At 39.5% G+C, this 15525-nt stretch overlaps 1 protein-coding gene across 6 annotated transcripts in view; it reads left to right on the forward strand.

Annotated features, from left to right (window-relative positions):
• The window catches only part of AP2B1 (adaptor related protein complex 2 subunit beta 1), a 129245-nt gene that overhangs the window by 54531 nt on the left and 59189 nt on the right, over positions 1-15525 (forward strand). For all 6 annotated transcript variants that reach the window (XM_075561410.1, XM_075561416.1, XM_075561411.1 and 3 more), the window contains exons 13-14: positions 1058-1317; positions 7116-7308. In XM_075561410.1, coding sequence (XP_075417525.1) covers positions 1058-1317; positions 7116-7308 — 453 coding nt within the window. The remainder of the gene's footprint in view (positions 1-1057; positions 1318-7115; positions 7309-15525) is intronic.

Genomic DNA, 15525 nt, shown 5'->3' on the forward strand with positions numbered 1-15525 from the left:
CTATAGGTCATGGTAGAACTGCCCTGACGGATTTCTCCCGGCAAATGTCTGGTCGTTGTGACTACATATCTTGCAGTTAGCAGCCCGATGCATAACCACTCTGCCACCAGGGCCCTTAGTGTGTCTCACAGGAGATTCTTAAAAATATTTGAGTAAAGACAGAAGGTAGGGGTGACATATCTGTGTTATATATTAATTCAGGTAGTATTTATTAGCAGGTAAAAGTGTCATTTTTATGTCAAGGCCATCTCAGGCACTTACCTTTGACCAGATTAAATCTATTATTTTTTTTCTCCTAAATTTTATTTGAATTTGACTCTTAGGTCTAAATCATCTGAGTTTATTTTAAAGTTTTGTTAAACTTAGCAATTATATAATTACATACTGAAATTATACTTAGTGATTGTCTTAATATCGTAATAACCAACTGCACAGCCAGTACAACATTGCGTAGACAAGAAATTAACCAGTTTGGGTTTGTTTACCGAGTTTGGGTAACGATACAGGTATTGCCACATAATTTGATATTTTTTTCTTATCATTTCATGGGGGCTCATACAACTCTTATCACAATCCATACATACATCCATTGTGTAAAGCACATGTGTGCATTTGTTGCCCTCATCATTCTCAAAACATTTGCTATCCATTTAAGCCCCTGGCATCAGCTCATTTTTCCCCCTCCCTCCCCACTCCCCTCTTCCTCATGAACCCTTGATAATTTATAAATTATTGTTTTGTCATATCTTATACTGTCTGACGTCTCCCTTCACCTACGTTTCTGTTGTCCATCCCCCAGGGAGGTCACATGTAGATCCTTGTAGTCGGTTCCCCCTTTAACACCCCACCCTCGCTCCACTGTTTTTTTTCCTTTTGACCCTCAAAATGAAACCAATAAATCAATAAAAATATTCCCTCTTAGAATACAAGGAAAGAGAAAATACTTAAATCCCCTACCCCTAAAGGGAAATACAATCTCTAATGTAAGATGCATCTGATTAATAACCTTATTGTATGGCTTCTTTCTGACTCTTCTTAACTGTTGCCTTTCCCTTAGGACTCTGATAACCCTGACCTTCGAGACCGAGGCTATATCTACTGGCGCCTTCTGTCAACGGATCCTGTCACTGCCAAAGAAGTAGTCCTGTCTGAGAAACCACTGATCTCCGAGGAAACAGACCTCATTGAGCCAACCTTGTTAGACGAACTCATTTGCCACATTGGTTCTTTGGCCTCCGTGTACCATAAGCCTCCCAATGCGTTTGTAGAAGGGAGTCATGGCGTCCATCGCAAACACTTACCAATTCATCACGGGAGGTAAGCAGGATGAGAAGTGACTGACGCTGTCCCTTTGGACAGAGTGGGCCTTCCCCACGCTTGTGTGGCTGGAAGGAGAACGTGCGGTACATTTGCAGACCTGCCACTCCACCGTCCTCGGGACTCCCTGTGAGCACTGGGACCACACGCTATGAGAGTAGCTCGTGACGATTGGGGCGTTAGAAAACTGTGATGGCCAGCATCTTTTAAGTTGGCTAAGTTTCCGGGAAAATGAGGTTAGAAATATTCCTAGAGTTGAGAACTCAGGATGGGCGTGGGGAGCCCATACCTGAGAGGGTTTCAACAAGTTCCTGGAGAAATGGAATTAAAAGATCATGGAATTTTTCGAAAACACTTTTGAAGCCCCTGAGTGTAGGTTAATCTCGATCCTGTGACTGTGCTTAAAGTTTATGGATAAAATTAGCGGATATTCCTATGAAATCGTATTTGTGAAAATGTTTTGTCAAGCTCACCTATTTTCTGTATTCTATATAGTGTCAAACCCACCAATATACTATATAGCTAGGATGTAGTATGCCTCTTCACCAAATGAAAATGATTCCATTACATTAGCAAGGGAATTATTCTGGAAACAGACTCTCGGGTAACAGAGCTCGTGCCTCAGAGCGGCCCTGAAGTTTTTATGCGGGAGCGCGAGGGCACTCATAAACTCTTAGGATGAGTATCCTGGAATGTTCTCTGAGCTCCCTTTCTTCATTAATCATGTTAAACTTTCATTCTAAGTAGACTTAGAATAATTGGGAATTTTCACCACTGTCTAATTTATATGACAAAGTGTTTCAGGAATTATTGCTGTGCAAATTTATGTAGTCTACACTTTGGACTCTTAAACGCACTGTGAACTCCGAAGATAAAGAAAAAAGAAAGGGCAATGCAAAGAAAAGATGATAAGTCTTTTATTAACTTTCAATTTTGATGAATGTGTGAATTGAAGGCAGGTGCTGTGATTTTTAAATCAAAGGAGACTTGTGGCTTCATATGAATAGTGCTTATCCATGTAGACCAGCTAGTTAACATTCTCTGGAAACAAATGGTTAACTTCTAAGTACATTTCCCAGTCTGTGCTTACAGTTTTATTATAGGTAGATTTTCTGTGGTATTTTGTCTTTTTTAACCATAGTAATTGGAGTTTTGAACCACTGTGTGATATACATTGCAATTTTTGTGCCACTTAATTTGGCATTGTCTTCTTTTGTTCCTTAAAATGAAGCCTACAAATAAAAATATCCCCTCCCTAGAATACAAGGAAAGAGAACCAATATTTAAACTTGGCCCCACAAAAGGAATTATCATCTCTTATATAAGATTTGTATCCAATTAATGGCCTTTAATTTGCTGTTAGCATCACTGTTCTTGTGTGGTTCCTTTTGGAGTGAGGTATTTGTGCTTATCTTTTATTTTTGTTTTTAAAGCACAAAGGCAATGCATTCCCTTGTAATATAAAGGGAGTGATGCATAGCTGCAAATAGTGTGGCTGTGACCGTTCCGGACATTGACTCTCTCTCCTTTGCATCCTCAGGTTAATTAGAGCTTATGCCTCCGACATAAAGCAATAATACTCGGAAACCTTATTTTGCCTCTTAAGGAATGTAGAAGACCTTGCTAGAACTTTTAATATCTGTTGGAAAAGACAGGGGTCCTTTTTACTTGGCTCTATTGCTTACTGTGCATATGCTTAACAACTGCTCCATGGGAGGGAGGTGGGAAATAGTCTGATTTAAGAAAATCTCACCTTTTAAAAATATCACAGGGATGACAGTTTATTTCCTATGAGTTCACATGGGAAAAGCTTTTATATTAATTTTCATATCATTTAGAAAGATGCACAGTACTGATTCTTAGCTTTTAGAAACTACAATATCATTTACCTCCCTTTATCTTAACTCATTTTATCTTCTCATATTTCCTTTCTTTTCCCATTACAGTGAAAGAAAATATGTGCACCATTACCTATTCTGTCTTCTATTTAGAGGTACCAATAAATCAGGTGTGATGTCACATTTCCTAAGTGGCACTTGTCAGAAGATGATCGAGTTTCATGGGTGGAAAATACCTGTAATGGAAATTTCATATATTTCTTGCCAGGTGTATATGTAATCATGCCTCCTTTTGACATCTTTATTTATATCTGGCTCCCCATCTAGATGCTTCTCATCTTGGCTTCTTGAGGCTTTTTTCCTTCCAAGTCATTTTTCTTAGGTTTGTTTTCTCTAGTGTTTGTGGTTCCGTATTCATTCTCTTCTGTGATCATTAATCATGGTTTATGCTACAAGGTCATTTTGAACTTTCTACTTGTGTGCTTCTGTGTATGATTTCTTAGGGAACTTATCAGGTAGCCGCAGCTACGGCTAATGTGTTACAGGGGGTTGCAGCTTGTTCTGTGTTCTCATTGGCTCCTCACGGTCAGAATTGACTTGATAGTGATTTTGAGTTTGATTATAATATGATCTAGCATTATGGAGAGTTGCTAACATTTTATTGATTGTAAACCTTGTCTCCAAGAGGTTGTCACCCGTATGCAATTAGAATTGGAACCAGGACTTGATCTCAGTCGTTTGATTCTAGATCCCTTCCCTTAACCCCTGCCTTGTTCCCTTCCCCATTACTGTGATGCTTTCAACAGGGATGTGGCTGTCAGTGTATTCCCAAATCTGCATTGCTAGTTCTGACTAGTCTCTGTGTTTTGACTGCTTATTGGACTCTGCTGTTCGTTTTACTTACTTGAAACCTAACAAAAGTGAGCAACGGCGTGTCACCCTGTCTATCACCTCTTTAGTCTCCACTATGATTAAGAGCACTACTAGTCTTAATGTTTTCCATGCTTTCTTTCATGGTCCACATATTGTAGAAATCTACCTTCGTTGTTATTTTTAGGAAAACACTTGTATTTGTTACTTCTTAAATGTAAATCTTAAAAAGCATGCAAGATAGAATGGTATAACAAACTTAAGGATCTACACTCAACTTCTGTTATTACCACTATTTTGCTTATCTTGTTTTATTTATCATAGGAGTGTGAAATATGTTCACTCAAATCCCAGACATCATATAATTTCGACCATAATTACTTCTTTACTTGGTATCTAGCAGATAAGGACCTTAAAAAAAACCAGCGTCTAATTAAGTTACAAGTATCCCTTAATGTCATTCCATTTCTGCTCTGAAAACCTTCAAAATTTCTCAATTTTCCAATTCTCTTTTCTTTTAGGGTTTGTGTGAGTATATAGCCTTTTCTGTAAAGGTGGAGAAAAGAAGTCAGTGAAACCATCTGGGCTGGGATTGTCTTTGTGGACATTTTTTAATGTTTTTGATGTACCATCCAGTGTGAACATTCAGTGTTAACGCTTATTTGCATGCGTTCATATAACTATACCCTGGTCAGATGTAGAATATATATTTCCAGCACTCTAGAGGATTCCTCTTACCCACTTGCTCTCCATAACCACTGTAAACGTCATCGCTGTTCTGCCTTCCATCATTATCCATTGTTGGCTCTGTCCTGAACATCATGTGAGCATAAATAGGGCCGTGTGATATGTACTCTTTGGGATCTGCCTGGTTTCAGTCAAGAGACTGTCTATGAGATTCATCTACTTTGTGCTGTCAGTAGTGTTTTTGTTTTAACTGAATGACAGAGTAGTTCTTTATGCGCAAATCCTGTGTCAGATACACAGGGAGCTTCAAAAAGTTATGGAAAAGTTCCATTATCTTTTGGTTCCATTTTCCCATGAACTTTTTGGAGCCCCCTGCATATATTAACAACAATCCTCTCCTAACTAGTCTTTGGAAAATAACTTTTCCCAACCTCTCTTGGTGGTGTCTTTTGAGGAAGAGATGGTCTTAATTTTAATCAAGTCAAGGTTATCAGTTTTTTCCTTTTTTATAGTTAATGCTTGTAAAATGTTTATCTACTCAGAGGTTATAAAGAGGCTGGCCTGTGTTTTCATGTAGGCTTTGCCCTTCACCTGTCAGCCTGACCCAGCTTTTCGTCTTTGTTCATGCTGTGAGACGGGAGGCAAAGTTTAGTTCTGCACACAGCCAGCTGATCCAGCAATGTTTGCTAGCTCATGATTTCTCCCTGCCTAATCTTTTCAGTACCTTTTGGGACTCACTACTTCCTTTTTGTTTTCATAGCTGTTGGGCTTATCTCATATATAGGTGATGCCATTAGCAGTCTTGCTTGCGCTTATACTCCTGGAACTCAGCAGATATTGTCATTAGTGTGCAGTGAAACAAATGGGTTTTTGAAATGTCTTGAAAGTCACGGGGATATGTTCACGATCCTATTGTGGCTCTCTAGGACTTGTTTCAATTTTCTCCAGCTTCAACCTGAATTTACATAGGAGCAGTTGATAGCTAGCTGCTCTGTGATCTCTTCACACAGAGATTGGATTCCTCTGAAATCATCTGGCAAAGCCTGTGTAGAGTTGTCATTTAAGTTGTTGAAAAAGGGTAACTGCAACAAAGAAGTGGATGCTCTTGCAAAATTCTGTCATGTTGTTTTTCAACTTCAATTTTATTACCAAAGCTGTTTTCCCCCTATTGATCCTTCCTTTTTGTTTCCAACTTTCACATTCTAATTACCAATAATTATCAACGTACCGGTATCTTGATTGAATGTTTGATCAATTTCAGACGGAAGGTATCAGTATAATTCATTTTCTATATCAATGACTTTAGTGGTTAGTATGTAAGTTTGAATAACAGATGTATGAACTGGATTTCCTCCTATGTGTATAGATATTATTACTAATTCTTTGTACTTAATTCCTCTAGAATTTGCCGTTTCCAGCATAGTGAACTGTGTGATTATCTGATTCAAAATGGCCAATACTAGTCCATTTCAACTCACTAATGCTCAGGATATAAATATTTATGTGTTCCATTTCATTTTTATGACATCCAATTTTCCTAGATTCATACACATTCCACACTCCAATTATTCATAAATACTTGGAGTTGTTCCTTCTCATTTTGAGTCTTGCCCCATCAGCAAATGAAGGTCGCAACCTCGACTTCATCTACATCATTATGATTGACTGTACTTTGAGAAGGTAGCTCTTCCTCAGTCGTATTTTGAGTATCTCTAACCCAATGGGGTTCATCTTCCGATACAAAATCTGACAGTATTCCAGTTATTCATGAGACGTTAGCTGGTTAATCCATCGAAGTAGACAGTTTATTCCATCTTCGTAGTCTCTTAGTCTGGAAGCTCCTCCTTGGGTGAGCCTGCTGGCATTGGAAGTACTGGTGACATAGCTTCCAGTATCACAGCAACACACAAGCCACCATAATACAATAAATGGTGGCTAGGCTACATAGTAAATGTTTCTTTTCATTTTTGTCAACTCTATTTTGATAGAGCCAAGAGTTTTGATCATTCTTAATAACAGGCTATAAAATAACCTGTCAATAACAGGTTATAAAATAAAAGATGTGCCCCCCACGCACACCTTTTTTTTTTTTAATCATTAAGTATCTTCTTATATACTAGATAGGAGTCCTGGTAGTGTAGTGGTTACATGTTGGCCTGTGATCTGAAAGGGCAATGGTTCGAAACCATCAGCCACTCTGCAGGAGAGAGAAAGACAAGGCTTTCTACTCCTATTAACAGTTACAGTTTTGGAAACTCACGGGGGCAGTCCTACTGTGAACTCTAGGGTCGCTATGAGTCAGTATTGACTCAATAGCAGTGAGCTTGTTCTTTTGTTTTCTTTATGTACCAGGTGATAATGATTTTTCTCTTTTGTCCTCTGTGTGTGTGTGTGTATGTGCAGCACTGATGCGGGCGACAGCCCTGTTGGCACCACCACCGCAACCAACTTGGAACAGCCTCAGGTTATACCCTCTCAAGGTGACCTTCTAGGGGATCTTTTGAATCTTGACCTTGGTCCCCCAGTCAATGTGCCACAGGTGTCTTCCATGCAAATGGGAGCAGTGGATCTCTTGGGCGGAGGACTAGATAGCCTGGTAAGCATATTTCTTTCCTCTTGTGGTTATTGGTCGTTCTTCAGGTACTAGAAGACTTCACCCAGCTTTTTAGAGCCGGAACTTTTGACGAACAATAGTGTCTTTGTCTTTAGAGAGTTATAATATTGGTATAGGATATACCTGCCAGAATATAAGATGACCTTGTTGCCTCCTTCAAAATAGAATTTTTTGTGTTTAATCCAACAATTATTCAGCAATCTTAATGTTTAGAATTCTTTCCAGAGCTGATTATTGCTATTGTTTCTTACCTCTGGCTATCCTCTAAAAATTCCCCATTTGTCCTGAACAACATTAAACTGGGCTCAAAGAAATTGAGCTTTAAAAAGTCTTAACAGTGTGTCTATTGGTTTATGCCTGGTCTCATGCTAAAAGATTTTGAAGCAGCTATTTTTGACTCTTGCCCACTTCTTCCTTACCCCTCAATCTTCCAATTTAATTAGCTTCCAGGATTCTAATACTAAAAGGCTTCTAAGTCCATAGTGTTTGTGAGTATGTGCCACCAGTAGGAGCCAAGGTTATTTTTTGTTGTTATACAAGATAAATGAGGGCTATTAAGGTTGACCTTTCATTTGTGGAGAGAAGACCAGGAAAATAACAGGTCTCATTATCCCATGGCTCCCTACAAGCTACGGGCTGATTATAGTGGAATTAGACACTTTCCGCTCCACACAAATAAGATGTTTGTTGATGCGCGGTGACTATCAAGATGCCCAACAAATTGATTCATTTCCAACATCAGAAATTGGGGGCATATGCCATAGACAGGAAAATATATATTCTCAGATAACATAAAACAACTTTGCTTTCTGCTACATACACTAGCATCGTCTGTTCTACTTCTAAGCAGGATTGTGTCTGGGGTTAGTGACAGCTAGTACAGGTGCAGCTGTGTCATACGTGGCAGAGAGTATAAGGAAACAGGAATGTAGTCACATCTCTGGGTTATGTGTTTTACTGATTGAAAGTCATTGCTTCCCTACAGTCCAATGCTCCAACTTTTATTGTCACAAATGAACACTCTTGTCTTTCTTAGGAATGTAAGCGTTTGCCTTGGATACTCACATCTTCTGTGAACAGTCTTAGCTATTCATGAGCATCAGAATGGCTTTTTATGTGCATTTTTTTTTAGCCTCCTCGTAGACTCGGAAGTCTAACAAGAAAGGTATTTAAATGGTCAGGCAGGTTCCCAGGGACCCCTGTATAAACATATATACAAACAGACTGGCTCTTCCTATTCTGTGGATACAGTAGCCAACCACAAGTTGAATATGAGCACTTTCCTCAAGTTTCTCCCATTAAAAACCCTTCTTAATAATTTCTCTGGGAATTAATTAATTTCTCTGGTGACTTAATACAAGTGAACTCATTGAACCTAAAAAGGCCAAAGAAAAATTAAGCTGGATACATGACAGAGGAAAGGGCTCTTTTGATTTTTTTTATTATTATTATTAGCTCTTGAGGCTCCTAACATGGGTTGTGTTGTGTGTGTGCGCGTGTGTGTGCTGTCACTGTCAGCACTACTTGAGATAAAATAACTGTTGTTACAACCTGCTTGTGTAATAGTAGCCAAAGAGGCAAGTGTACTTCTTTGGTTTGGTTTGGTTTGGTTTGGTTTTCAGGGATAGGGACTGAGTTGTTTTTCCAATGGAGTGTTTTTTTTAAAGGAGTTTTTAAATATTAAAATCTCATACAGCTTTTGTTATGTAGACCCAGTAATATACTGCATTTTTTCCTTAATTTGGGATATCTGTTTAGTATTCTTAGCCTTAATAGCCCCAAAATAGTTTACATGGATATTCTGTGTATTTTGGGATTTAAATATATCCTAGAAATAAAAATGTGAGTAAAAGTACTTATTTTTGCATTGTATTTGGAAATGGTCAGTTTATAGTCACTTCAAGAATCACAAGGCCAGTGTAACCTGACTGTGGAAGGTGAGTTTCTAAGACTGCAGTGGACTTACCCATTTTATAAATGTTTTTACTGTTCCCGTGTCTCATTAGCTAAAGAGGGAACTTGTAAAGTTGTCCCTTGCTCTGTGTAGACAGAGACATCTCCTCAGTGAAGGCTTGCTTGCTGTTGAGCACTGTCTTGGCCAGTGAATTCCACTTCAGGTGGCCGGTAGCAGGGAGCCTGCATTTCTAATAAGCTCACAAGCTGCTGCTTGCTGGCCCACACTTGGCGTAGTAAGGGGGTGCGATAACTGAGCACTCGGACTGTTCATTTGGTTTTTGTGCTATTCGTATCTGGTACACGCAGGGGTCTTTTTCTCCAGAAAAAGAATAAACTCTCTTGAAAGAAAGTCAATTTTCTCTTGTAGGAAGGAATAATCCCACCTGCCCTAAGCTGAGGGGCTACAAGAAATTCTTCTAGATTTTTTTTTTAAGATCTTTCATTGTCTGGTACAATTTATCCCGATTCTCCCATTTAGACATGGCTCAGATTTTAATTCTGTGGTTAGTTCAGTATTTGTTACCATGTTGTTACACAGAAGGTAGTGCTGTTATGTAGAGGGGATTACATTTAAGGCTACAAAACAAGCTATGTGTAAATTGCATGGAATACAAACTTGCTCTATAAACTTTCACTTCAGCCCCAATTTAAAAATTAGAATTAAAAACAAAATTAAAAAATTTATAGAAGCAGATTACCACATCTTCTCTGGAGTAGCTGCTCAGTTCAAACTGCCAGCCTTTCAGTTTGCAGCTGAGCATTTAATCACTGTGTTACCAGGCTGCTAGTCCCTCATTGGAACCGCATTGAAAACAACATTGGTAGTGATTGGGTCCAACACTGCTGCAGTTAAAGTATCTCTGGGAGGCAGGGCCTAAACTTTGATATTTGGACATTACCCAGGTTATATTAACTTTGTGGCCAGGATTGAGAACACTTAAAATTCCAAATGGGGTGAAAGCTAGGTGCAAGAGCTGATCTTAGAGACAGGGCAGTGACTTTCACAGAACAGCTCTGCTCTCTTGTAGCTTCACGTTCTCTTGGGGGAGCCGCCTTGGCACCTTCTCTAAAGCCAGCCCTCTCTGCCTTGACTTGTTTTTTTACCTCTATGGAATTTTTTTCATTATGGCTTTCTGTTATCTGATCTGTCCGAAATCAGCCAGAAGTTGACTTTGACAAATTTATCATTAGATTTAGTTGCTCAATTCCAATAACTCTTTTGACCCATGATCACTTTCCATAGAGACTGCAAATTGGGGGCTTTTTTTCTTAATTAAAATTAAAAAAATTTTTTTTGAAGTTAAATTGTGCTTAATTTATTTAAACCAGGGAATGTCTTTCTAAAAACAGACTTTGAGCACAAGGACCAGTAAAGACTATCTGAAGAGACTGCTATCAGTCTCTAAAAAAACTTTTTAATGAACTGTGTTTTTTAACAAGACAAGATCGTTTTATTCTTCCCTTTACATATCCTGGCCATCCTCCCATTAGATGTTGTTTTACTTTATCCATTTATTGTCCATTTATGAAAGAAGATGGAAATCTAATAAGGTTGGGCTCTTTCTAAGAAGCCCTGGAGGTGCAGTGGGTGTTATGCACTGGGCTACCAACTGCAAGGTTAGCAGTTTGAAAGCACCAGCCACACCCACCCCAGGAGAAAGAGGGCACTTTACTCCCATCAAAAGTTACAGTCTTGGAGGGGGGGAGGGAGGGAGAAAGCCAAGAGCGAATACCAGGGGCTCAAATAGAAAGCAAATGTTTTGAGAATGAGGAGGGAAATAAATGTACAAATGTGCTCGACACAATGGATGTATGTGTGGATTGTGATAAGAGTTGTACACGCCCCAATTAAATGATTTAATTAAAATTAAAAAAATTTTTTTTAGTCTTAGAAACCCACAAGGGCAATTCTACTCTGTCTTAGAGGATTGCTATGAGTCAGAATCAACTTGACAGCATGAGCTTAGTGTTTTGCCTTTTCTAGAACTGTTGTATGTTTGGGGGACTAGTAATCCATTATTATTAGCCACAACACATCCAATCTTCTATCAATAATTTTGTTCCTTAAACTAGCTGAGGGTGTGTCCGCAGTGTTTGCTGAGATAGAAAGCAAACAGCCAGTTGCACATGCCCGCATACTGCCCCTCCAGGGGGTTCTTGATGTGACCTTTCCTCAATACTCTTCAAGCATGTAGGCAGAGCAGCAGATTTTTAATGGAATACTTACTCAGCGTTGAACTCGCATCACAGTGAACATTCTACATATTCTTTCTTATTTTTACTTCACTACATAGTCTTTTTAATCTCTTTACGAAAACTAACCCATTCCCTATTTTACCTTTGCCCTTCAGCATGCTCCTTTAGCTTATATTCCACAAATGATTTCCTCTTTCTGTAAGTGTAAATGTGACTGACTGCCTTTATGTGGAGTAAATCCAAGTAATATACATTACAGGGTTGACATCTTCTACTTGTACATTCAATAGTGTGCTAATTATGTAGGATTGTTTCTTTGTTGTAAAAGCTGTGTGAAGGAGCTTCACAGGGTTTGTGGAAAAATGGAATTAAAAGATAATGGAATTTCCCTTAAAATTTTTCTTCAGCCCCCTCATAGGGATTTTGTCATTGTTGTTGTTTTGTACTTTTATTATTATTTCTTTTTAAAATCATTTTACTGCAGGCTTATACAACTCTTACCACAATCCATCCTTTGTGTCAAGCACATTTGTACATTTGTTGCCGTCATCATTCTCAAAACATTTGCTTTCTACTTGAGCCCTTGGTATCAGCTCCTCGTTTCCCCCCTCCCTCCCCACCCTTCCACCCTCACAAACCCTTGATAATTTATAAATTATTATTATTTTGTCCTATCTTACACTGTCCGACATCTCCCGTCATCCACTTTTCTGTTGTCCGTCCCCCAGGGAGGGGGTTTTATGTAGATCCTTGTGATCAGTTCCTCCTTCTGCCCCATCTTCCCTTTACCCTCCTGGTATCACTACTCTCAGTATTGGTCGTGAGGGGTTTATCCATCCTGGACTCCCTGCGTTTCCAGTTCCTATCTGTACCAGTGTACATGCTCTGGTCTAGCCAGACTTGCAAGGGAGAATTCAGATCATGACAGTGGGGGGGAGGATCTCATAACCTGCTTGCCCTATCTAGTGCAACATTTCCTTTGATGTAGATCAAAACCAAAACTCACTGCCATCAAATCAGTTCAGACTCATAGCTACCTATGGGGTAGAACAGAACTGCCTCTCTGGGTTTCTGAGGGTGTAAATCTGTATAGGGCCAAGAAAGCCGGCTTTCTCCCAGTTCAAACCACTGACCTTCCACTGGGTCATCAGGACTCTTCAGATTCTGACCTCTGCAAGGATTGCTAAGATAACAATTGAAGCTGTCAGCAAAGGCCATGGCTAAATTACAGCCCTGTATTCTATCCAGCCAAGGTGCTGTGCATTGTTCTGTTTAGATAAATGCTGCTATTGTGCGTCAGAAATGGAAAGGGGCCATTATCTAGAGGGCCCTTTCTCTGAGCTGAAGACAGGTTTCACGCTAGAAGTGTGCTCTGTGTGCCCAGCGGGAGTGGAGGGGAGTGGAATAGAGGCACAGCTGAAGCCACTGTTGGGTTTTGCAGAACCTCCCACCCAGTTTCTTACAGGCTTTTGCTTTTTGTTTTGTTTTGTTTATGCTTTTCATGAACTATTTTTGTAATAATTTCTTTAAGCCCACAGGAAATCTATTGTACATACAAGTTTTGTAGCTTCATTTTTCTTCCCTTGGAGAATCTTGGCAGTGATTTAAGAGCTTAGTTTTTAAAGTAAATAGTGTTATAGAGAGAACGTCATGAATTGAGGCAAAGTTTTCCTCAGTAACTTCTCCTGTGCTGTGCATCTTTTAGTACCGCCAGAGGTTTAGTGGTGGCTGACCTCAGGCAGTCTTGGGAACGTTTAGCCATTATTGACTGCCTAGTTACGTGCCAGTCCATATGTCAGAACTTGTAATTTCTAATCATCAAAACCAAATTATCGCTTCTGCAAAGAAATTGGTGTTGTGTTCTATCTTAACAGAAAACTAAGTTTCATAACTAGTAAGTCCCAGATTTGGAATTTGAACCCAAGACCTCTTAAAGAACTCAGTGTTTACACGCTTTCCACTATTTTAATGATTCTTCCCATTTGTTTAGAATAAGGTACACAGAACTTTGTCCTTCTCAACCCTGGGCACAGCGTTTCAGGAGTGCATGGTAGAGTACGAAGCACATTTGAGGCTTGACACCCCGCAGTGTCAGTTTTACATGATGGTGATTAAGATAATAAGCATGAGTGTACTATAGCCTACAATGTAAAACACAAGACTTATTTGCCCTATGCAGACCTTTATGCTAGTGTTGTCTGGAAGAGATCATGAAAATTAGAGAAGGACAGCTTACTCGTAAGCAGAGGAATGAGCTTGTTCATCACACCCTCTTAAGCAGAGCTGACTGCCTGATGGCAAACTCAAATGTAGCGCCGTAGAGTTGGTTCCAACGCATAGTGGACAGAGTAGAACTGCCCTTGTGGGTGTCCAAGACTAACTCTTTATGGGAGTCGAAAGCCTCGTTTTTCTCCAACAGAGTAGCTGATGGTTTCAAACGGCTGGCCTTGTGCTTAACAGCCTAATGTGTTGCCCACGACACATTGCCAGGGCTACTCAAACTGTAAGATTGTAGTACTTTGAGGACAATTAATCAAATGACCTTGAGGGGACCTTTTCCTGCTGAAAACTTTTTATAGACTTTCTAGATAACACATTTCCTCCAGAGCAGGGTCCTCAAACTACGGCCGCCAAGGACAATTATCCGGCACACTGGGTGTTTTTGCCCCATTTGGTTTTTTATTTCAAAATAAGACATGTGCAGTGTGCGTAGGAATTTGTTCATAGTTTTTTAAAACTATAGTCCGGCCCTCCAACGGGTCTGAGGGACAGTGAACTGGCCCCCTGTTTTAAAAGTTTGAGAACCCCTGCTCTAAAGAAAGGAATTTTGTCTGAGGACGTTTATTTTAACCCCAATTAGTTCTTCTCTTACTGACCCTATCTATGGGACAGGGTAAACCTGCCCCTGTGAGTTTCAGAGACTTAACTGGTCACAGGAGTAGAAAGCCCGATCGTTCTCCTGTGTTGACTTGATGGCAGTGAGTTTAGTGTGGTTTTGGTTCTTTTCCTACACGTTGGCACAGTTAATCCAGTGTAGTGTGATTGATCTAGACCAGTGTTTCTCCACCTTCCTAATGCCGCGGCCCTTTCATACAGTTCCTCATGTGGTGGTGAACCCCCCCTCAACCATAACACTCTTTTCATTGCTACTTTATAAGTATAATTTTGCTACTGTTATGGATCGTAATGTACATATCTGATATGCAGGATGTATTTTCATTATTACAAATTGAACATAATTAAAACAGTGATGAGTCACAAAAACAATATGTAATTATACATTGTGAAATATTTATTTCTGATTACAAGTAAATGAAATTTTGTCTTGAAGTATGGTGTAGCATGGGTAACAGTTTTAATATAGCAACAGTAACCGCATTGCTACATTTTATGACAGTATGCATAAAAAGCCAAGGTCAGTGCGAAAGTTGAGATAGCTTCTTTCTCACCACATCCTATCTGCATGTGGGCGGACCCGCCTGGGGACAATAGATGATCAGTGTCTCCGTTCCTCAGCCCACTGGAAACATATTTTCCCATGGTCTTAGGCGACCCCTGTGAAAGGGTCATTCGACCCCCAAAGGGGTTGCCAGCCTCCAGTCTAAGAACCGCTGGCCTAGACCTTCTGGTAAATAATTTTGTTCATCTCTCACTTTCTCTCTCCCCTTTGTTAAAACCACTGAGTTCAAAATAGTATCCCCAAGAAACAATATTGTCAGTAACCCTATTGATATGTTAACTAGAATATTCATTCAATAAATACTTAAGGGTTTACTAGATGCCAGGCTCAAGTCTATAGTTATGAACAAAACAGTACTTGCAAATACACATGCTAGTAAGGCAGGGATAGGGAACTCTTTTTTTTTTCTGCCAAGGGAGTTCTATTTGGATATTTGTAACACCATTCACGGGCCATACTGTTAAAACTTTCAATTAACTTACTCTAATGTAATGCCTGGAGCTTTTTGGTGAAACATGTGATGTTAGTTGGTATTCATGATTTAGCAGGTCAGACATTCCTCAACCCCTGTAGTAAGGGAAGCATAG

The sequence above is a fragment of the Tenrec ecaudatus genome, chromosome 10 (genome assembly GCF_050624435.1).
Source record: "Tenrec ecaudatus isolate mTenEca1 chromosome 10, mTenEca1.hap1, whole genome shotgun sequence".
Lineage (NCBI taxonomy): Eukaryota > Metazoa > Chordata > Mammalia > Afrosoricida > Tenrecidae > Tenrec > Tenrec ecaudatus.